Here is a 23,697-nt window from a genome sequence, read left to right on the forward strand (position 1 = left end):
GCAGAATAGTCGTAGTTAGACTTTTCTGTCAGTTTAGGCCACCGCAGAGCAGTAGGAATTACAACTTTATGTCAGTTTAGGCAGCTGCTGTGGCGTTGGATTCCCGAACCCCGGCCCAGCGGCTCAACCAAGCTCGGTCCTAGCTGCCCCCCCTCCTCCCTCACGGCCTGCGGGAACCCTAAGGGAGTTGCTGCGGCGTGCGGCTGGCTCCACGCTCTGCTGAGCACCCGGCTGCTCTCCGGCCGCCGTAAGCCCCCCCAGGCTCCCCGGCTCTGAGGCTGCTGCCAGCCGGGGGCCAGGCGGCCAAGGGCACCCGCGGCACCGGGGCCTCGCCCCCCCGCTGCGCACCGGCCCCCCCTGCCGGAAACCGTTCAAACCGTTTCCTGCTTGGGAGGGGCCTGAGAGGGCGAGCCAATCCAGTGCGTGCATCGTACGAAGCTGCCCAATAGGCGAGCGGGAGAGGGGATTTAAAACGCTCCGCGGCAGCGTGAGGCTCCAGTCGCTGGTGCTGCTGGAGGTGGACGAGTCTGAGTGAGAAGGGGGGCGAGTGGCCACGGCTGTCCCTTATACTCTTTGCTATGGCGTTGCCGGTGTCGCGTCGCGCCCCTGTGAGTATCGCTGGTGCGGCGGGAGGGGCCAGCCGCCCCTAGATCCTGCCGCCCTTGCCCCTGAGGCAGCTGAACGTGGGGGCGGGGTGCGCTCCCCTGCGGGCAGGCTGGGGGGGGGGGGGGATGGGGGGGGATGGGGGGGGGCGCGCCCCTGAGGGGGGGGCGCCCCTGAGAGGAGGGGAGGGGGGGGGGAGCGCGCCCCTGAGGGGGGGGGCGCCCCTGAGAGGGGAGGGGGGGGGAGCGCGCCCCTGAGGGGGGGGGCGCCCCTGAGGGGAGGGGGAGGGGGGTGGAGGGTGGGGCGCGCCCCTGAGGGGAGGCCGCTCCTAGCGCCTTAACGGCTCGGGAGCCCCCCTGTGCCTCTGTGGTGTGGGCATCGGCCGGAGTGGAGTGGGGCCTGCCGTTGAGGCGGGGTTGGGGGGGGGGGAGCGGGGAGGGAGGGGTTGGGAGGGGGGGGGGGGGGGGGGGGGGCTGAAGCCGGGCTGAGCTGTGCGTGAGTCGGGGCGGGGGGGCGCGCTGCCCTCGTGTACCCCGTTCCCCGCCCCCCCCCAGGTTTGTCCCACTTCACCTGGCACTGCCCCCAGCTCGCACCTGGCCTTGGCCTCCCGCCCCTCCCCCTCACGGTGCGGGGGCTGCGGGAGGGAGGGGGGGATTCCAGCGCCTCCATGGGAAGGTGCGTGAAGGGGACCCAAGAACCTGTTTTCTACGGTGACAGTTTAACCTAAACTCCCCAAGAAACTCTTTAAACCTGGTGGCTTCTTTGCTATACGTAACAAAGAATGCTTATTTTTGTACGTGTAGTATCAGCTTTCTCACTTACATGGTCGGTACCTAACAAAGGAGTTGCTTTGTTTGTCCTCTGAGCATATGTGAACGGGTAGGAAATAAAACTGGTTGAGTAACGGATAGGGATAACACGCACAGAGGTACAGCAGTACGGGGATGGTGAGTGCGTAATGGAGTTAGGCTTCTGAAAATTAAGTATGTTGGTTTCTGACTCTAAGCTGTAATTTGAATTTTATTGCTTTAGGTCACTAGAGGGATGGAGAATGCTGTGATTGATCTTAAAAGTAAAGCCAAAACTCGCCTTGCTGGTAAAAGGGCTGCTTTGGAAGAAATAGGAAATAAAGTTGTGACACGAGGAACCCATGCGACTAAGGTAAAGGAACATTTAAAATCTAGCTGTAAGGAAAAGATGCATTACTAGTTCCATGCTAATAGTAAATGTTTTCACTACAGAAAACAGAATGCTGCAAAGCATCCACAAAACCTACAAAAGGCCCCAGTAAGATCGTAAATGCAACTGCACTGCCTAAACCTCCAGCTGCTGCAAATCAAACATTGAAAGAAAATGGTATTCCAAAGGTAGGAAGTAATGATACTGCTCTGATTCTTAATTTGTTTTGCAACTTGGAGCTCTAACTTCAGAATACATTAGATGTATCTCGCTTCCCTGCTGAAAAAGCAACACGTCTGCACTGAGGCTTTGGTTTAATGCATGTTGTACTTAAAGACTAACGTTAAACTGGTACAAATAGCTGTTGAAGTACTGAATGGTTTCTGCTTTAGCTGGCAATTATTACAAAGTCTTCCAGTTCTGTTTGTACAGCATCTTAGTGAAAGCTTGTCAACGCTAGAATGCGAGCTCAGTTTCAACTTCTTCTGTCCTAAGAAATTGTACTAGTAACTGGAAAAATGTGGAAACAAAGGAGCGTTACAGCTTAATAAATGTGTAAGCGCTATGATCTGTTCCTTAGGTTCTGTCTCCTGTCCCTATGGATGTGTCTATGGAAGAGAAGGATTTGTGCCAAGCCTTTTCTGATGTGTTGCTCAACAATGTAGAAGACATTGATGCTGATGACTGGGGGAATCCTCAACTGTGTAGTGACTACGTAAAAGATATCTATCTGTATCTGAGAGAGCTTGAGGTACGATATATGGATTCTGTGCTGCTCTGCACTATAGTGTTTATCTTGTTGTGTTTATCTCACACAGCTCTTTCTCCAACAGCTGCAGCAATCAGTCCACCCACATTACCTTGATGGGAAGACGATCAATGGACGTATGCGCGCAATTTTAGTTGACTGGCTTGTCCAGGTCCACTCAAGATTCCAGCTCTTGCAGGAAACACTGTATATGTGTGTGGCAATTATGGATCGCTTCTTACAAGTAAGATATTTTTCAACTCTTGTTTGGGTTAGGAGGCTTGTTCAGTGACTGTACTTTTAAAGGAGTTTAGGATTTATGCTTTCTTCATACATTTAAGAATCTATAGAACCTGCTGGCTGTGTAAGAGCTCTGTATAATGTAGCATCTTAACTGCGGCTGCAGTTCTCTTTGAGCCTGTCATTGTAGGGACATTTCTGACTCAAAGGGGAAAATCTCATTTATGTTATAAGAATGAGCACTGTTGTACTGGTATTTTACACTGACAAATTAGAATCTGTTCAGAGTTTGACACCGAGGCCTACTTCTTAAAACTCCTGTATTTCAGAGTCATGCAGTATCTCGCAAGAGGCTTCAGCTGGTGGGTGTAACAGCACTGCTTCTAGCTTCAAAATACGAGGAGATGTACTCTCCTGACATAGCAGACTTTGTTTACATTACTGATAATGCCTACACCAGTGATGAAGTTAGAGAAATGGAGATTACAATTCTTAAAGAGTTAAACTTTGATTTGGGACGACCTCTTCCAATTCACTTCTTAAGAAGAGCATCAAAAGCTGGGAAGGTGGGTACTTGTCCTCATTGGCTAGAACTTACCTGTGTAAAGTCTGTTAGGATTGCTTCTGGCATTTTATCATGTGATCTTACTTGCTTTCTGCTTACACGCTGGATGTAGGAAAAATTCAGCTGTGAAACTCCACCATGTGGATTAACATGATAACGTCACTCTGTCAGCCAGTAGCAGTTCACATTTCTGTTCACTGAGGTCTGTGTTCAATCTTAGTGGCAGTAATTTTACTGTGTTAGGGTAAATTAAACATGCCTAGAGCAGAACCCTTGCTATTAGAGTAATCTTTTGTCTGGTGATCAGGTGTTTACTTTAGTAAAAAGTGAGCAGTGTTGCAGTTCATAATTTTTGGATGCAAATATTTTATTATTTAGGAATCAAAAGATGAACTTCCTCTTTGACCTGACCCCTTTTTCCCTCCTCAGTAGTTACGCTCAAGTGAACTGCCCACACTTGAAGTGGGCTTCAGGTACCTCAACAGACCACTAGGGTAGCTCTTGAAGTTAGCGGACTGCTTTAGTAGGCATTTCCTTAACTAATTTTACACTACTACTTCTCCCATGCCACCATTGCCTGCCCCCACCCCTCACCAAAGCGTATTACAGAGGGAGCAGGCACTTGTACCCCCGGTTGGGCACAGCAGTGCCTGGCACTGCAGTTTTCTGTTAAAATCCTCATTTTGTGTCTAAATTGCAAATGGCTGCTAGACTAGACTGGTTTGGCCTCTGGTCTTGACTTGGAGGCAAGTGCCTGTTAGAGACTATGGTCCCTAAATAAAGATTTTGTTGACTGTTGTTGTTTTGTCAGTTAATGAATGCAATAAACAATCCCAAATTATTACGATACGGTGAAGTAAGACTTCGTGAATTAACGAGCTTTCAATCTGATAGGCTGATGCGAAGCAACATACACTAGCAAAATACCTGATGGAGCTGACACTGATAGACTACGACATGGTTCATCATCGTCCTTCAGAGATTGCAGCTGCTGCGTTATGCTTGTCCCAAAAGATTCTGGGACATGAAAAATGGGTAAGTATTTTAATCTGATTCATTTTTAAGAGTTTTTTCCTTTAGTCAGTTGATTGAACCATTAAAACCACAGCTTCAGAAAATTGCATTTAGGTCAGTAATAATGTTGGCGATCAATGACAGTTGGACAGCCTGATGCATAGTTGCAGACAGAAAATGGAATATACCACTAAAAATGTTCTTTTTCTGTGTGAACACTGTCGTAAGAAAGGATTTTTCTCCTGAATGTATCAAGTTATGGAAGGTCACATTGTAAGTAAAGAAGGTAGATTTTCCTAATCTCACAGTAAGTGTAGAACAATGAAATCGTGGACCACAAGTAGTGAATTGTAATTCAACTAGGGGTTACTCGTGCAAGGGTTGCTTCTTTTATCTTCTGTGCAGCACAGAAACCTGCTTCTTGGCATTGATGTGTCCAGACATCTACTATGTGCCAGATGTTACTCTGGATCTGTCGCCTGAACTGACAGTACTGCAGTGCCCAGCACTCAAGGCTAAGCCATGAAGCTTAGGGCATTTGCTGTCTGAAGTGATCATGCCTTGAGCAGCAGTCCCCCACCTCCTAAATCTCACGTCTCTTCCCGTTGGGCTGCAGGGTACGAAGCACCAGTACTACACTGGGTATACAGAAGACAGCCTTGTGATGACGATGAAACATATGGCCAAGAACGTGGTCAAAGTAAATGAGACATTAACCAAATACATTGTAAGTATAACTGCTTAAATCTTTAATGTTGTAGAAATGCCTGTGCTGCATTTTGTGGCTCTGTAGGTAAATGTTCTGTATATTATCTTAAGTATATGCTATTCTTAAAGCCTGCGAGAGCAAGTTGCATTAGTAGCAACTCAAAAAGTGTTTGACAAACTGCTCTTGCTACGTTGCGACCCAGTTCACTTCTTTGTTTGTTTGCTTGTTTTCCAAGCAGTTGGGCTAATTTCACCCAAAATTATCTGCCTGAACATTAATACTCTATGTGTAAATCTTTTGTTAACACTCTTCCTCTGTCTGCAGGCTATAAAGAACAAGTATGCGAGTAGAGAACTACTGATGATCAGCACAATTCCTCAGCTGAGTGGCGCGATTATCAAGGACCTGGCTTTATCACTCTCAGGATAACCCTAGGCAGCCACATCCTGGTGGTATATGCACTTTGTCCTTATTCGCCTGTTGAGGCAAAACTACTGTTCTTTTTAGGATTCCAGCATTACCACAGACATTTCAGACTCGGAAGGTGAAATTTTAAATGTGCTTTGTAACACGACTCGATCTAGAAATAAAGCTCCTCTCTTTTAAAAAAAAACCCAAGCAACAAAAACCAGCTACTTTGCCAATTAATGTTTAAGGCATTGTCTAGACGTGTGTGCAGTCTCGTGTCTTGAGCAGGACATTTGACTAAATAGGTGATTGATACGACTTGCTGTTAGATGTGGGTGATTATTCTCAGCAGTTGTTTCCAATGAGAATTTCCAGGGTGTATAGTGAGTTATATTTGGGAACTTGTTGGTTTGGCTCTTCAGGTAAGACAGAGCAAGCAGACAGTTCCATGTTTTCATGATGTACCTTAAAAGATACTAAAAAACATACTTTATTTCAGTGCCTTGTCCTGAAGAAGTATACAGGATTATATTTTTTCCTGTGGTTTGTTGCCTTCAAGTTTGGGGAAGGTAGTAGGCTGGCTCTAAGACATACTAGCCACCTAAATCTTTGTGTTTAGGTGAACGTAAGACAATGTGTTCTCTGTGTACCTAAACAAAGGGAGCTAAGGCAGGAAGATCTTGAGTCTCCCATGATGCTAACCAGTGTGCAGGGGCTGTACATGGAACTATAGGAAAGAGACTTTTTGAACCAGCTCAGCTCTTGGAACCTGCTGCATCTCCTGGACACCCACCCACCCCACCCCTAGCTTTTAATTGCCTGTGCAGTCACCATCCCCCAATAAACCTCTATACCTGGGACAATATAGTCAACCCCCACCATAAATAGATTTTTCCTTATCATTTAACATTTTGTTTTCCTTTGTAGCTAATAAACATCGTTATGGGTACGCTCAAGGAATACAAGCATAAAAGTAATGCAACTTTTCTACTTCAATACCTCATTTAAGCCTATTTTTTAACGGGGTCTTGTATAAGTATTGTTATGTTTACAGACCCCCAGGTATTCTCAGAGTTCTACTGAACTCATCACCGGTCACTTCCCCAGTGCTTGCGTGAGCGCGCTGGTTGATGCAAAGGGCAAGGTCCAGAAACGGCCTGGACCCCGTGCTCCCCCTTGTCTGAAAGATGTTGACGCTACTGGTTATCTCCTGTTCCATAGGGGACTTTTCTCTCCCATAGGATGAGTAAGCCCAGCACTTGCTGCAAATGGCCTTGTGAAAAATGTGATTGATCCCTTGTGTGTATGTGATTTCCCCCTGGACTGAGGACCTAGTTTTTAGCTTCTAGAGTTCAGCCATGGAATTCAAGCATGCCTAACTTAGGCTCGGGCGCAGTGGTTTTGGAGGGAGGGGATCCAAGACTTCTAGCTGTATCTGAAAGCTTACTCCACTTAATGTATGCAGGTTTTCTTAACTGCTCCTAATGAGGAAACGTGTAATGCACAGCACTTTAGCTGTGGTGAAAATGGTTTGGTTTGGAGCAAAGGAAGGGGATTCTTCTCTTCAAGCAGGCGGTGCAGTGAAAGCCAGCAGGCGCTGCGGATGGATCTGTGTGCGTACGTAACTGCAAACAAACTGCACGGAGAACAGACCTGTTCGGCTGACTGCTGCTTGTGGTTTATTTTATGGAGGTTCAGAAGGCAAAGCATGAATGCTGATAACTGTATGGCAAGGAGCAGCCACTCTGGTGTGGGAGGCAATCGGAACTGAGCAATAACGCTTGCTTTTGCCATTTAAAAGGAGTAGTGCATAATCTGTAAGTACCTGGCATAAAAATTCTAGTAGAACTACTTAATAAGAACAGTGGAATACTACATTATACATTCATACATGTTTCTATCATACTCATGTTTTATATACAGTATATGATCTGTTTCTATAAATGTACAGCTCTGCATAAAGACACTTCTTATAACAGGTAGAGCATTAAACATAAATCCAACATGGGCCAGCCATATTATAATATAAATCTTGAAGGTAACGTTGTTTAGCATACAGCACTACACAGATTTCTGTTGTAACTTCCTGTAGTGCCCGTTGGAGTCCCTAAACGCATCAGCAAACACAAACCAGTTCCATTACAACTCTGTACAGAATTAAATATACCATCACAGTGGGTTTATAGATGGTAACATCTCAAATGAGCCTAAATCTTCTTGACGTGTAGCAGCATACTTAACGTGTTCCCCGGATTGATGTGCATTAGAGGAAATGTGCATTTAACATTATCTTCAGTAGATAATTAAAAGGTTTACCAATATTTAGCTGAAGGCACTTATTAAATACACCCCTTTCAAAGTCCCTGGTTCTAGACTGCAAAGCACCTTCCTCTTTCAGGAAGATGGTAGGTTTGAGCGTTCTTCACTTACTAGGTGTTAAAACCAGGTTTAAATATAATAAATAATCAGTCGGTATGTCCATTGCTGTATGCTCCCAAGATGAAAGATCAAAGTCGGCGCTGTGGGTCACTTTCTTCTTGCTCATCTACAACTTTACCGGTGAAAGTACTGCTGAGAATGCCAGCTCTCACAAGAACAGGGTCCTGAAGGCAAGGGAAGACATCTTCAACTACTGGTAACTTCATGCCAATTTTTGTCTGACAGTTTCTTATATCTTGGTGACATAATTGTTGGGAAACAGGCCCTGCTTCCCTCGTAGTCTTCCTGTCCACCAGCCAGAAGGATCTGCGACAAAGCAAAGTAAGTGGTGAGGTTCTGTAAACCTTTCTGTGTACTTCCCGAGGCAGCCTTGCCAAGCTGTTCCGCACGGTGAGAGCCTTTCTGCGAAGGACTGAGGAGAAATGATTTGGAGAAGCGGAGCTTGCTAATCTGGTTGCGTTACCGTGCCTCATGAGGCTGCTTTGGGGGCCCAAAGAGTTGAACTGCTTTATTGCTTTTTGGGTCTTGCGCTATAGCTGCGTTTAGGCTAATTTTTAGCTACAGGCTGTGGCAGAATTACTCTCTCAACTAAATTTACAGATCTGCAGTTACCGAGGAGTAAGTCATTAATCTGTCTCTAATGTGCTTTTAAGTGAACAGGTTTGGTGTGGAGGCTTCTCTGCTCCCTGAGCTATAATAGGAACTGGCAAGCCTCATAAGGGAAGATAATGTGGGGTGGCTTAAAAAGTCACATCTTAACTACTTGGGACAGCGTGTCTTCAAGATTTGTACTTGAGTAACGGATCCTTTTCTCTCTACGTACCTTCTTTAATGATGTCGATGACGTCGTTGGCATTAAAGCTGAGTTCATCTGTGTCCTGAGCATCGTATGCGTACAGCGCCCTGCACTGCGGTACCTGAGGCTTAGGTTTTGGCTGTGGCTTAGGCCTTCCTCCAGCTGGGGGGGGGCGGTTTGTCGTCTGCCTGCGAACGCTAATGGGAGAAAAAACCGCATGTGGTGTGCTTCAAAGCTTTACCTGTCCTCTGTCCTAATGAACTGATTTTTAAAGAATATCACAGACCAAGGGAAAAAGGATTCTCTTAAACGTTAAAATAATTTAAACTAGCGCTGTAAAACTTCCCTGTGAAAGGGACAGAGTTGCCATTTCTAGGTACCTAACGGCAGTTCAAATGCACAGAAAACATTTTAGTGCTCGGGCTGGAATATGTAAACAAATGTGCACATGCAGTTCATGCATATCTCTGCATCCAAACAGCTTAGTCTGTCTTTCCCCGTGCCCCAACGTCACCAACTTCACCAGGGATTTAGTTTCTAGCATTAAAAACAAAGTTCTAGCTCATAGGCTTGCTACTTTACCATTCTCGTGACTAAGCTGTAAGAGAGACTGCATCTCTTTTAAGTTGCCTCAGACTCCAGGTCCATCTACGGACTTGCTCTGTTATGGTCAACTCTGAAGCAGCAGGGGAGATGCTGCACAAACTCTTTGTCACAGCTGTGACCACTCCAAAGCTTGGGAAGGGGAAAGAGGGAAGGAATGCATTTTGCCAGTGCATCAGCTAATAAAGGCTGGAAGAGAGAACAGGTATTAGATGAGATATGTCAGTTTAAAATAAATTTAAAAAGCTGCTGAACGATTACAACTCTTGCCAGCAATGTGGAGGAGACAACGGCGATTGTGTCAGGTAATTCCATAATAATAGTACACAGCTCTTGCAGAAAAGCTTTACGGTTACTTTACACAAAGTCCTAGACTTACTTAATTGTCAGTGTATCTCTGTCTAGGTCTAAGTCTGCGTAGTGACCTGCCCCAGAAGGCGAGCCCTGAACTACGGGGTTGTAGTGACGTTTCAGTTCTAAACATGTCGACTGGGAGAGGGGATTTTCTCCTGGTGTTCTGCACGTATCGGCTTTGCTCGGGATAGATACGTGAAACCTAGCCCTGGGTATCGGAAGAAAAGAATCTGTAGAAAATGAGCTCAGCTCTTCTGCAACTGCACTGGAACAAGAACATGTTAAAATAGATGTTTTGTTGGTGAGAGCATGCTGTTTTGCTGTTGGGGTTTTTTTTGGGTTTTTTTGGTTTTTTTGTTTTTTAACCTCAGGCTTACATTGGATTGTTAAAGACTGTTAGAAATTGAAGCTGTGATAGTACTGCAGCCTTTTCAGGCAGCTTTGCTAAACTTGAATACCATTTTTAAGGGTTAGATTTATAATGGCTGTGGTTTTCAAATACTAAATTCACAGTTCTTCTAGCTCACTCCTTGTGTACAGGGAACACTAGAGCTTTCCCTTATGAAGAAAAGTCACGGAAAAAGTTATCTAGCCCACTGCTGAACGCAGTCATACTGTTTCTTTTCAGTAGGTTACTAAAGGCGCTGATAAATGCTCAGGAAGACAGCCTTGCAGCTTTTGCTTTTGGTTTGTTGCTGCTGTAAAACCCTGGGACGTTTGTTTTCCATAGTGCTGAATGTACTGGAGAAACTTGAGGATCGCCATGCTGGGAATGGCACCACAGGGCAGGCTGCTGGGCATCCCTGCTGCTGCCATCCTCTGCAGGCCTGGCTGTTGTAGCCTGCCTTTGGGAGCCGAGCTACATGGTAAATGGTTTGCCAGGTTGGCTGGGTTACTGGTTGGTCCAGTTGGGTCCCCGCTGCTTGTGCTGGCCAAGGGTGCCACCAGCATGCAGGCACTGGGAAGGTGATGGAAAACAAACACAGCTTGCCTTGCTGGCAGGACTGGATGGTGAGCTATTGGTATGAGGCAAATCAAATGCTGGCTACAGCAGTGCCGTGTGCTGCTCCACAGACTCACTCGTGCGTCGGCTTCTGTGCAAAAAGATCCCTGTGGCTCCCAGCACGCTGCCGTCCCCGGGACTACGTGCAGGGTCAGGATAACGAGCGACCAAGCTGCCAGGTCAAGGCATGGTGCTGGCCTTGGCCCTGCTGCCCGCCTGGGCTCCGTGCCACGCTCCTGCTCCTGCCTGGCACGCAAGGAAAGGCAAAGCTGGGCTGTGCCTTGCGGCAGGGGGTGGGCGCTGCCCACCGGTGCGGGTGTGGGAGCGGGGCGAGCCCCCAGCCCCAGCTGTGGGTTTGTGCCTTTTGGGGTGCCCCGCTCCCACCGTGTACCCCCAGGAAGCTGTCCCCCACCCGTCCCGGCGAGAGCTGCTCACCGAGGCTGCTGGCCAAGCGCTCCCGTGCCCGCTTCTGCCGGGAAACCGGGCTGTCAAACGGCCCCAGCACCACCTGCTGGGAGATGCCCAGCGCCGGGCAGTGCCGGCAGCAGCTGGGCTGCAGGGGTTGCTGCCTGCGCGCTGAACACCCTGTGCCAGAATGCTCCCGGCCCTAGGCGAGCCCACCGCCTTCGGAAGTCACACCTATGCAGAATCAAATTATTAACTGCTTATTTCAGTGCCCACCTGAAATGATCCTCGGAGTGGGCCCTTTCCACTATTTCTGACAAAAATACTCTTTTACACTTCAGGAAGACACAATTCAACGAACTCGCAGTGTGTACTAGACAGGCAGCAGCTTACACATTGCAATGTTAAGGTCTAAGACTATTACTTTGCTGAGCCCTCTTCAGAGGTTCCCTCACCTTCCACAGCAGCGTCCGTATTGCTGCTGCATGCTGCCTACAGCTGTGGCTTGCTCAGAAAAAAAACCCCAAACCACAACAAAACCAAAAGAACAAACCAAACCGCCCTCACTCCCTGATGTCCTCTTCCCTCCCTACCTCCTTCCTCTGAATCGTAAGCTGCCACCAAGCGCTCGTTTGTCTTACTTGGGGCTTCCTGTAGAGAAGTGTGATTTCCACAAAACCCACCCCGAGGGGAGCGGTGGGTGCCTGTCCCAGACCCGCTTTGGTTGCCGTTACTGCTGTGGCTGGTGGTGAGATGTTTTCTAGCCCTCGAGCATACAGCGGTTAGGGGGCTGGCAGTGCTCTAACCCTGTGTGTTCTGTTGGTTGGGGTTTATTTCCCTTTCCATGGACTACATAGATCATAATTGCTTTTTTGAATGGTAACTAACAGAAGCCTTAATGTGTGCTAATCATCCTTGTAAACTCCTAAGACTGAAACAGATGGGGTTGTTGGTGTGTACCTGTGGCATCAGGAACTGTGGTATGATGTAGCTGATCTTTTTAATCCAACGTGATAGTTCCCATCTCGTGACATACGGGGTGGCTGCTACGTTTCACAGTAATGCATGTGTCAGTCGCAGCTCTCTGACAGAAATCGCAACGGCTTTAGCCTGTGGCTTAGGGGTTTTGTCGTTGTTACATGAACTGCAGTTTCAACTCGGTGTAGATGTCTAATACTAGCAAAACAGCTTTCATAGAGTAGGTTGACATGCAATGACAAATTTCACCACTTAAAGGTGTGGAAATGCATCTGAGAGTGTCAGCACATGCTTCAAATTTTGAAATCGTTAAAATAAGTAGTAGTGGCCACTTGTTCTTAATTTCTTTTTTATCTGGAGACCAATCTTAAACCAGAAAAATGCTCTAAATCTGCTTACGGCACCTTACGGCTGACACTTGGTGCACAGTGGGGAAAAACAACGGCCATCGGTACACCTGAAAACATACTCTGGACGTGCCTAATTTTGCTGGGGGGCTGACTGCCTCTGCTCTGTGTGTTCAGGAACCAGAAAGCCCTTACTAGGCACACCGCGCCCTTCTTTTGATACTGAAAAATCTGTCCGTTCTGAGTACGCTCACTGTCTTCTGTGAGGTGCCTGACGCTCTCTGGAAGCAGCGCTGTGGTATGCTGACTGCGTATGGCAGCCAGGTGGATCTCACACGCTAAGGAACGCTGAGGTCAGAGCAGAACCTCTGCTAAGGAGCCTGTCTGCTGCCTGACAGCTGGGAAGGGGCTGCTGGTACAAAAAGATGCTCTTGATACGGTTAAAAAGAAGTCATTTTCTGCTGCCATTAAGAACCCCGTCCATGCAGATGACTGGAGAAGGCGACTGAGCTGTCCTATCTCATCCCTCGGAATATTCCAGGGCTGAGGGCAAATACGTACGTTAAGGGGCTGCAGAAGGTCAGGTGGAAACTTGGTGGAAGTTTGCCTTACTCTTGGTTTCTCCCAGCACATCCCAAGCGCAAGCTCTCTTCCACGTTTGGCAAAACGATGCGCTGTCAGCCACAGCTGACAGCTCACAGAAAAAGTATCACTCACGAGAGCTTTAAAGTGTTAGTAAGCAACGACAGCAGTCTTTGAATGTGGCACGTTGCCGCTGCATTCCTGCAGTGGGCAGTCTAGGATAAGGGTGAAAGAGTGCCGTGCTAGAATGGCATCCTGGGAGATTCTGAGATACCCGGGCAACTCCTTAGGCAACATTCTTACTACAGCAGCGTCTGTGGTTTTACTTCTGCCTCACCTTCAGGGGACGGACGGTGCCTCAGCTGCTGTGGGAAGCAGAGGCTCAGGCTGGCTGAGCTAGTCAGGGGCTGGTGCAAAGTCAAGCGCACTGGTGCCCGTGCTGGGGCTATGGGGGCTGGCTGGCTGCGGGGGGGGGTGACAGTGCTGGAAGGGAGGGAAAGAGAGAGCCCATGGGGGGGGAAAGCATCTGCGTGGGGCCCTGCACTGCTATAAACCAAGGACCTGCAAACAGTGAGTTCTTAGCAGGAAAAGTCCAAATTTCCTCTTGTTCTTCCCCTCAGTGAGTAATGTAGGTGGTGAGCTGTAAGAACGATGGCTCGTTCTACGTACATACGGCTTTTCTGCTAAACAAGGAGGTATTTATCATGTACATTTACTCACAGAGCTGCGGACTACAGAATTGTGCCTGCACCAGCTATTACTATGCAAAGTTATCACACCTCACCACAGTGCGTTTTTATTCTGTCTGCTGCTGTAGGTTCCCTGGCTGATTTAATGTGCTCTGGGACAACCAGCTGTTGCTAACAGCAACTCTCTGAGACTTGGTTACATCAGAATTAAATCACACAACTGGGAAGTCATCAGCAAGGACAAACACAAACTGCTTATTCAAAACCACAGTATTTTTTTTTCTTTTTTTTTTCTAGAATTGCTGAATAGGCCCCAGTCTTTGAACATTAAGTGGAACTTAAATTCCCACTATAGTAAGGCTCCACTAGTGTTCTTCAAGACAGTGGATTATAAGGTCTGAGTTAAAGTAGAAACTGTTCATTCATTGAAAAACTTCACATTTTGCACAGCCTTTAACGTTCTGGAACACTAAGGTCCCATAAATATTTGACAGAAGACTCCTGTCTTCATGATTTCCACAAATCGGGGGGGTTGCCTGCTTCTGGGCTTCCAGTCAGGATCTGGAGCGGCTGGTTTCAGAGTTGTTCTGCTTCCCCCTACTAAGCCCATGATTTCTTGGGTCCATCTTTCTGCTGCTGCTGGTGATTGTTTTGATGCTTTTGACTCTTGGCTATTGGGAAATGCCCAGTTACAACAGCAAGACCTGCCCACTCGCTAATCTTCTAGAATCGTCATCGTAACATGTTCTGCAAGGCTGCAGCTTAGAAGTCCAAAAGATGCTGAAGTAATCCTGAATGTCATGCTGCCAAGCCTTCCTCCTAAAAAGAAGTACAGGTCTGGTAGGTGGGTCAGGAGTCACAGCTGAAATGGGACTGCTGGCCAGCTTCTCTGGGCATCTGCTGTCTATGGTCTCTAAACCAGAAGGGAAAGACAGCCTGCCAAGTGTCTTAATATCTTTAAATAGAAGGTACCATGCAAATTTCAGATATTAAACTAGAACTGGTTCACCCTCGTTCCTAAAGGCCTACAACAGAATATGTGTTTTGAAATCCTGTGACGACACCTTTGAGTACAACTCAAGAGAACGATCTGGTCATCTGTGTACACAACGTAAGGTTGTTATCAGTCATGGACAGTTTGAGTGTGTGAAGCTATTACACAAATTTCTCAGATTTGATGTAAAAATCTTACCCGGCTGCTCCTTGGTCAGGCACTTTCAGGAAATCCAAGCTTTCTGGCTGCTGTGAAATCTTGCCTGATCCTCCTGAGAGCTGCCGTGGTAAAGTCGGTCGTGTCATGTTTGTATACAGGTTTTTCTGGCTGGCCCGTTGGTTTCCTGCGACATGGGGCAGTGCTACAAACTCGGGGGGGTTTATTACTCCATTTTGCTGCTGACCTGGAAGTAAATAGAAGTGTGAACGCGTGCAGTCTGAACTACTGCTCAAGAAAGGTAACTTTTCCTTTGTGTCAGTGAGCTATCAAGGAACCTGAAAACAAAACAATGTTGAAATCTTGCAAGTTTGATTTACACGCAGTTTTGGGTCTGCTGGCGATCTATTTTGGCTTCATGTTTGAAACATGTGCCCTGAATGCTACAAACAAGCAAGAGGATTAGCTCCCAGCTGAATTCGACCTTATTAATGTTAGCTAGCATGTAATCATCACACCTCTGTTTAAAACACTGCAAATAAAATTTTATCCGGATATGGGTTAATCTAAAGCTAGCTAGAATTGCTGGGGGCCTCTTTTTCTTTTTAAGTTCAAATTCTGCCCAACTCCCTGAATACTGGGTAGACTGGTTTTTAAGTTGCTGCAAATATTTGTATATTTTCACAAGCAAGGTTGGTTTTTCAGTGTGTGGGGGTTTTTTTGTAATGGTGTGGGGTGTTTTTTTTTTTAAAAAAAGCCTTGCTACTTTGATAGCTCAAAAGGAGTTTGAGTTTTCTAGGTGATGACAAGGGTAAATGCATTTAAATAATTATGGCTTTAATTTGAATGTGAAATACCCGCCCCCCCCCATGTCTGAGCCTCTTGGATGTCAGGGCCTAAGGAGCTCAATTCAACATGTTTTACATTCCTAAAACCCCTACTGAATAAAATGGGAGCTATAGTTACATCAGAAATTAGATTGCTTAATGCTGCAAGTGATGCTCTCCTTTTTCCATTATGATTATGCCTGTTGAAAATTAGCAGAATGAATAGCTGTGCAGAGAGGAGAATTCATCATCATGGCACTGGGAAAAGCCTTACTGCATCCACCAGCTGCTCGTTGCTTCTGATACTCTCTTGATAGTGTGGCAGAGCTTAAGTAGTCATAACTTGTACATAAAACTCACTTTGGGACCCAAGCTAGTATGGCACATACATTATGGTAATATAAACGAAGGTTTGTTTTATCCTGAACATATACAGAACAGTTTGTTCAGCTACTGGTGCATTAATTTCAAAACGGATGTGAAAACAGCAGAACACCTTTCAAATGCTGAAGGACAACAGTGTAACTTCCCCGTGTTGGGAGAGCAGGATAGAGAGAATTGTTTGTGACTTTCAAGGAGGAATGTGCCCAAATCACACTCCTTGAAAGTCTGGACAGTCTAACTGGAATTCTTTTGTAATACCTATCGTCAATCTTATTTTTCCAGCTATAACTGGCTACTTTAAAGAGGAGTTTGAATTTAGAAGGAGGAAAAAACCCAACCAACCAACCCACAAAAATGCTACAACCATGTTACATGTCAATTTGGACTCTCTGTTGATGTGTCCGCTCAGAAGTGTCATAAGCACTGGGGGATAAATGGTCAGAGGCCCTACGGCAAGCACGGGCATCCACCGCTGACCTGGACTTGTGTGCAAATCCACATCCAAACTACCTCACCCACGTGAGGCAAGTTTGGGTTTGGGCTGCGGGCACAAAGCTTCTTCAGCCAATGCTTCTGTCTTTTTCAGGTAGCTGTGGAACTGCTGAAAGAGCTTCTGAAAGTATTAGATCAGCCTTTCCTTCCTTTAACTCGCTCTGTATGAGTATTTACTCTTGTGTTTGCAGGCAGGTTCACTTTAACTACTGTAATTGCCCAATTTACTACAAGCAGCTCTTGCAGATCATGCAGTCCTGAGTTTGACTCATAACAGCTATGAGAATTGGGAATTTTCTAGTTAATCTGGTGACTAAGACTGGTTGCACACCCAACTTACACCATTAGCATTGTGCTTCTCAACAAACAGCAGCTGACTGAAAGAGAACCCTTTGTTAAAAAAAGTACTCTGGGAGTGTAAGTGAAAAAAAAAAACCCACTTGGGAAATGTTGGGTCAATGGAATATTGTTTTCTCTCTGAGTTCACAGGCTAAATTAATCATATCTCTCAAGGGCAGAAGTGAAACACCCTAATGACATCAATCCCGTGCAGAAAAAGCCATGCTGCTTGCCGGCACCGGGGGTACATTTCAGCCCCCGGCACACACGAGTTGTTAGCTAACGGTGGGACAATGAAACACAAACACGGCACTGACAGCAATTTCACGGCAGAGCAGAATCTACGGCTTGGTAAGTGTGTAGCTTTTACCCATGACGGGGAAGTGCAGAAGGCTACAGGGTTAGTTTTAGATTCAGCGTTTCATACAATGTGGCTGAACGTGCCAGCATCCCCAATAACCAGGACAGCTCTGCTGGGACACCTGGCTGATGGTCTGCAGCCTCCAACAGTACACTTCCTAAACTGCCTACCAGGTATGTTTTCCAGACAGGATCTTTCAAAGAGGATTTTAAACCTTTACTATGATTTTTTTAATGGGTAAAAATTACCAGATGGCAAGAGCAAAGTAAGTGGCCTGAATGTGGCCCTTTGTTTTTGCCTGAGGCTGAGGGGACTTACCAGGAGGAGGTGGCGCGGCTCTCATGGGGTAAGTCTGACTTTGAGACCTGTTGGAATACCCTCTACTTTGGGTAAGGTTCCGTCTAGTAGGACCTAAAAGAAACCAGCAAGGTGTTGTTACCCTTTCACAATTACAGTAATTAGGTACGGCTGGCTGGCTGCCAGACCCCTGCTCTGTGATCAGACTCTGACTCCTGCCGTGCTGGCCAGCTTGTTCTCTACAGCTTTAGGCACAACAAGGATGACCTAGAAATATTCTCCCTTTTATGATCCGGTCCAGCCCCAGAACATAAAATAAAGCTGTCCCAAGACACCATGAGGCCCAAAAGACCATTAGCTTTGAACTTTGTTACGGTTCCACATATAGCTGGCACAGCAGTACCTCTCACTGTACTGTTCCTGATCAGCAATTGGTATGAGAGGAAGGTAGGACACGAAAGCAGAGAGGCTGATACATTCGCAGCTCAGTCAGATTTGGTGATACACAGAGGCTCCCTGCTGTCATATTGCAACCCGCCCCGTCCTGGTGCAGCCCTGTGTGCAGCAGCGAGACTGTGGGGACTGCGGGAGCTCAGAGCGGAGCGAAAGGCTTCCCTAAAATGCTTGGCTAATTGTGCCATCTGCACTACGTCACATGATTAAATGCCCTCATTTCTTTCACTGCAGGGCAAAGCATTTCAGACATTTCAGGAACAGTGGGTATATAGTGAAAGTAACAAAATTCCAGCACGACTAGAGCAGCAAGGAATTCTGCTGCGTCATTAGAAGACCACCCACGTTATAAATTTTAAGTGTTACAGAGAAATAATAAAGAACATGCTGAGTCCAGAGGTGAGCAAGGAGAGAGTCAACCATTCTTACGGGAATTCTTTGGTAGCCCCGGTCCGATGCTGATCTGCAGCACTTTATTGCTTGGCTTGAGAATGGCTATATCTCCTTGGCCTTGCATAAACTGCACTTGTCGAGACCCACCACTGCTCCAGGGCCCCCAGCTCTCCTTTTTCAGCTTCACTTCAAGTCTAATGTAAGCACATGAACAACAACAGAAAAAAAAAACCAGAAAGCATTTCCGTGTGAAATCAGGACAGTATCACTTGGCACCAGGTAACTTAGAAATGTATTAGAAAAAAGCTTAGATCGAGAATTTGTATTCCCCGAGTGATTAGCTGACATAAACCACCTAATAAAATCTCTTTTTTTTCATGCTTTTTTAAGTGTTGTTCTTAATTGACATTTTAAACTTCCTGGTAGAGCTGCTCAAAGGTGGTTTAAGATGCCCTGCAGAGGATGGAGAGTGAGTTTTGAAGAAAAATGCACAAAGATCTGAGTAAAAGATCTATGCCTGCCTTCGGATGTGACTGCCTCTGCAGCAGGTTCTGCTGAAGCAAGGTGAAGTGCTCCATTCCTAAACATTCTCTGTATATCCCATTAGATGTATATCTATACATATATATGTATATACATGGCAATATATGCTTCAGGAGTGGGCTTTGGTCATGTGCTGGGAGTAAACAGTTTTGTATACACATCCCTCAATCTTTCCAATTTAAATTTTTTCCCACGTGTGCTTGTGCACACAACACACGTATCTGTTCTTCCCCAGCACTTCCACACTATTCATCTGCTCTGAACTGTACTGGGATATAAGCTAAGGAAATTAGGGTTTGGTTTTTGGGCAAGACCCCGAAGTATAATACATTACATCTTACACGAACAAAAAATTTACTCCTGGTACTGGCTTTGGAGTCCCTGTGTACAGGAGTATTGTACTACAGGAATGTTCCACACTTCTGTTGCCCTCCTACACCCTTTCCAAAATAATCATCTCATGTTCCCTTTTATAATTCTTCCAGGTTTTTTAAGGAAATCACATGAACATACAAATCCAAGGCCTGTTGTTGCTCATCTTAACAGGTAGGAGTATTAACAGAAGTCCATGTTTGTCAGGATAGTTTCCAGCATGTCCTTACAGCTAAAATGCACATCAAACTCTCTGTAGCTTTTCAAGCTTGTTTCTAAAAATTGTTCCCCAGATCATTTACTTGATGAGGCTCCTTTAGAATTATCCTTTCACCCTGCAGTCCTCTGTCCCCACAATAGACTTCAGAATTCCAGGTTGTTACATTATGGCTCCAGCATTGTCTTTCAAGCTCTTCGCTGTGCTGCATCCACACCTCGGTCAAGGCTAAGGAAGAGGGGAAGAGCAGCCAGCACAGACGGGGTGCTTGCTTGCACATCCATCGTGCGGCCCTTGCTGGGGGGGCACAGCTCTGCTGGCACCCAGCTGCTCTCCAGCACAAAGCTGCAGCCCCTTCTTCAGTAGCATGAAGGCAACCCTCCTATGCACAGGCAGTGGAAAGCGGCCCCGGTACAATCCTAACATACTACTCCGACGAGCTAATCAGAGAGTCTGGTCTCCTTGCACATACAGAGATTTTTACACTGTGCTGCCTCTTACTATTTTCAAACAAAGCACAGCGTCAGCAGCTCAACACCTAGCACGCACCCATTTGCCTTAGCAGCAAGAACAAAACTATTTATTCTTAAAAGCCCATTGAAAAAAGCCATAACTCACGTATTGCTAAACTTCAGAGGTAGTTTCCTTTGTGTTTTCTCTTCATATCGTTTTGATAAGAGGCTTAAAAACTCCGTTTTGAAGACTGATTCAAGCAAACTATCATATTCCTGTTCATGTAGAATGAAAATGTCATCCTGCATTGTGCTGGAAAGAAATCAGAGCATATACCATTCATACTAAGATTTCATCAGCAAATACAGCCAGCATTATAATGACATTTGCAGAGCAGTCATGGTTAATTTTTTAAAAACATAAGAAATTCCAAGCAGTATTAATTACAGAGGCTTGCTTTCTGAGAACAGGTTTGAGGTTTTTTCAGGACTTCATAATGGAGTATGTGAAACAATCCTTCTTGAAGGACAGGTATACTAGGCAGTCATTTTTCAGTAATTGCTGTTAGTAAAAGAACATGTGCTGTTAAAGTTCCCCCTTCAATAATGGCAAAACTTGTGATTAGAGGCAAATTGGCAACTTGAAGGTTACTGAACACTGAAACCCAAGCAGGTAAATCTGGAGTAAGAGCTGGAAGCTTTAGCTTGGTTTAACACAGTAGAAAACCCACCGGCTGGGTTCCATTGCCACGTTGGGATCGATTCCTGTCTGCACCTGCTGAAGATGCTGCCAAGCACAGAAAACGACATCCACCTCGGTCGTTTGCAAGGCTGACTTCTGCCCTTCCAGACTCCCCACAGTAAAAGCAGTTATGCCACGTCCCAGCCAAGATTGCCACTGTTCCAGCATGCTTGTCATTTGTTTGTACGTGTAGCCTCCTTCCTTCCAACAGCCCGCTGGCGTACTTCTGAGCTACAGCTACACCGGTGCCTGCCTGCTTCTGCATCCTTTCTACAAAGAGGTATTAACAAAGCTTTCCAAATAAAACTCTAAGACCTGAAAATATGGAAGCCGTGGGTTCCCCTCTTACTTCCTGACTGGAATAGCACAGAAGCAGCCACAGGATGCTCTGGTTCCACGTGCTGCTCCCACAGCACACTAACTGCACCTTGCAGCCGGTCCTGGACGACCTTACGGAACCAGGTCACTGCATGGGAGCACAATGCTACATCAGACACAAGACAATAGCGGCAGAGTCACCACAGAGGGAGGGGACTAGAAGTGATAAGAAACCTCTAAATTTCATGTGTGATTTCATAACCAGTTTAAATCAAATTACCATTGTTGTGCTGTCAGAAGGGGCAGCCTTCCCTCTGCCCCTCCCTCTTTTTATTCACACACGTTTTCTGTTCCTTCCCCCGCGCTACAATCCATCTCCTGCCCTTTCCTGGTAGAATAATTTTCTGCTTCCCTCGCTTTTCAAGGTCTTATCCATGTCCCCGTGCAGCTACCTGAGCAGTAGCCAGCGTAGAAAACTGTGGCTGGGAGGAGAGGCAGCACAGGAGCTCTGACAGCTGTGCAAAGCTGGGAACTGAGAACCTTCTCACGAAGCAACCACCGCATCACCCGTGTGGCACTGCACCAAACGGAGCAGACCCACGGAGGAAAGCAGCATTAGTTAGATACTGTTAAGTCCTCCGGGCAGAAAATGTGTGGCTCCTTTTCATGGCTGTTTAGTCCGCAGCAGGGAGTCTGAAGGCAAAGCTGCTCTGCTTTTTTGTCAATGCTGGGGGTCAATCTGCTGCTGCTACTACTACTAATATCACAAAATCCTATTTTATAATTGCAATTTATTCCAATATGTTAGATATCACCTACTCATGAAGAAGGCACTCACAGTTTGCATTTCTCTCTAGAGAAATTTAGACCTTACAAATCTTGTTGGATTTAGAATTAACATTCATTACAAGTTTTCATTGTTTTTCCTAAGAAACGGCGTGTGTGACTCTGAAGTGCGAGGGGCTGCACTGCGGTGGGGAGGGCTGTGGAAAGCCAGGCAGGTGGCTTGGGCAGCCAGGTGCAGCGCCAGCCAAAGTGCCATACCTGTCACTAAGAAAGAGCTTTCAATGCTTTGCATAGCAATACACCACAGGAAGGAGGCACCGATACCTTACCTAAACCTTATGCATGTATTGCTCCATCATTTCAGAGTAATTCCAAAAGTAAATTCATTACAACACATAAGGAATTCAAAGAATATTCAGCTCAGGGCGGGGGAAAAAAAAAGCCTCCACCCTCAGAGATAAAATTAGGTTTATTTGCCCTCATCACTGTTTTCTGATCCTAATTACCTAGCAATCAATAGCTTTCTGCTCTGAGCACGCTCATCCCCTTCTCTGCCAGCTGCCCTGCCTGGCTGTCGACTGTACATCTGAAAGGGGGAGGCAGAGCCAACTTCTGACCCCCACCTTCCATCTGGTGACTGAAGGCTACAATTCCCTCTACAGACTGTAAGTACCTTTTTATGCAGAATTAAAGACAGCTTCATAGTGCTGCTAGAGGTGCTCTTGACTGTTGGTATTAAAATACAATTCTGACCCACGAGGTGAAGGATGAGTCGTACCGCTACCTGTTCTACACGTCTGCCTACCTGTGCACTCCGTAACCTCCTTTCAAATTCTGGAATATTCCCCATAATTTGAAAAAGAGCATATGAACCAACAAACATACCTCATTAGCGTTCAAAATGGCAATACAAAACCTGTAAAAGCAGAGTAAGAGCATCGCCCCCCTTTCCTATCGTCAGGCAAATCTGGGGCCTCAGCCAGGTTCTGAATGAGATGTACAGGAAAAGCTCAAGACCTACAGTAACTATTATCCCGTCAGTGGTCCTGTTTTTGCTGATTTAGCAGAGTCTGACTTCACGACGCTGTTAGGATGTCGCTCCTTATCAGATAGTTATAAAGCTCAGTTACTTATTGTTCCTAAAAGCACAAGAACGTTTCCATGAGAGTATAAGTTGCCAGTCTCGGTACCCTGACTAAATTCCAAGTTGGGCATTTTGCAATTTAAAGTGCACCTCCTTCAGTAATTTAACTTGTTATGTAGTGTTAATTGCTGTTCATACATGTCAATAATGCTAATTAATCTGCCTTTACTATGCATAAGTGTAGTGATACAAGCTTACATCGATAAATTGCACAGGGGTTTCTTGAGAGAGATTGTTTAGAATGTGATGCAAGAATCCAGTTATACTCTCTCCCCTTTCTGTTTAAAATAATTTTATTCTGTAATGATTTAGTTAAAATTGAATACTGCATGTAAAATAGTACAAATAAGAATTGGAACTTACAGAACTTTGAGGCTCTGTTCTGCAATACAGAATAGAGCTAAAGCCATTCTGGATAAGCTCATGAAGAATGTTAGTGCAATTATTTTCTTCCAGTGCAGAGGGTTGAGATTCACTTCAAAACTAATCAGAAATCAACTATCTTAGAGTTATAGAATATATATATATATAAAAAAAAATATATAGGGACAATGAACCTTTCTTTTGAAAACACATGACAGAATGCAAGTTAGAGCTCATACAATTTTCACTTTGAGCCTGACATCTGAAAAACTGTTTGGGGGTTTTTGTTGCGTTTTTTTTTCCCCAAAAAACTACATAGTAGGTAATACATGTACCAAATAAAGGTTTCACTCTGTTTTTACTATTTGAAGACTGTTAAATATTACAAGCGCTGGCTTTCAT

General features: G+C 45.8%; 2 protein-coding genes across 2 annotated transcripts in view; one reads left to right on the forward strand and one right to left on the reverse strand.

Annotated features, from left to right (window-relative positions):
* Positions 1 to 456: 456 nt before the first annotated feature.
* On the forward strand, positions 457 to 5,782 carry CCNB2 (cyclin B2). Its single transcript, XM_005435505.4, has 9 exons — positions 457 to 608; positions 1,636 to 1,764; positions 1,845 to 1,970; positions 2,363 to 2,533; positions 2,616 to 2,774; positions 3,100 to 3,336; positions 4,230 to 4,370; positions 4,966 to 5,076; positions 5,383 to 5,782. Exons 1-9 carry the CDS (start codon positions 579 to 581, stop codon positions 5,485 to 5,487), a joined length of 1,209 nt encoding a protein of 402 aa, XP_005435562.3. The 5' UTR covers positions 457 to 578; the 3' UTR covers positions 5,488 to 5,782.
* Positions 5,783 to 7,122: 1,340 nt separating this feature from the next.
* MYO1E (myosin IE) overlaps positions 7,123 to 23,697 on the reverse strand; it is a 92,946-nt gene continuing 76,371 nt past the window's right edge. Inside the window, exons 23-28 of the mRNA XM_055715453.1 lie at positions 20,109 to 20,255; positions 18,395 to 18,552; positions 17,534 to 17,626; positions 14,855 to 15,059; positions 8,729 to 8,898; positions 7,123 to 8,211 (exon numbers count right to left, since the gene is read on the reverse strand). Coding sequence (XP_055571428.1) covers positions 8,135 to 8,211; positions 8,729 to 8,898; positions 14,855 to 15,059; positions 17,534 to 17,626; positions 18,395 to 18,552; positions 20,109 to 20,255 — 850 coding nt within the window. The 3' untranslated portion in view covers positions 7,123 to 8,134. The remainder of the gene's footprint in view (positions 8,212 to 8,728; positions 8,899 to 14,854; positions 15,060 to 17,533; positions 17,627 to 18,394; positions 18,553 to 20,108; positions 20,256 to 23,697) is intronic.

Source organism: Falco cherrug, chromosome 7 (genome assembly GCF_023634085.1).
Source record: "Falco cherrug isolate bFalChe1 chromosome 7, bFalChe1.pri, whole genome shotgun sequence".
In the NCBI taxonomy this organism is placed as follows: domain Eukaryota; kingdom Metazoa; phylum Chordata; class Aves; order Falconiformes; family Falconidae; genus Falco; species Falco cherrug.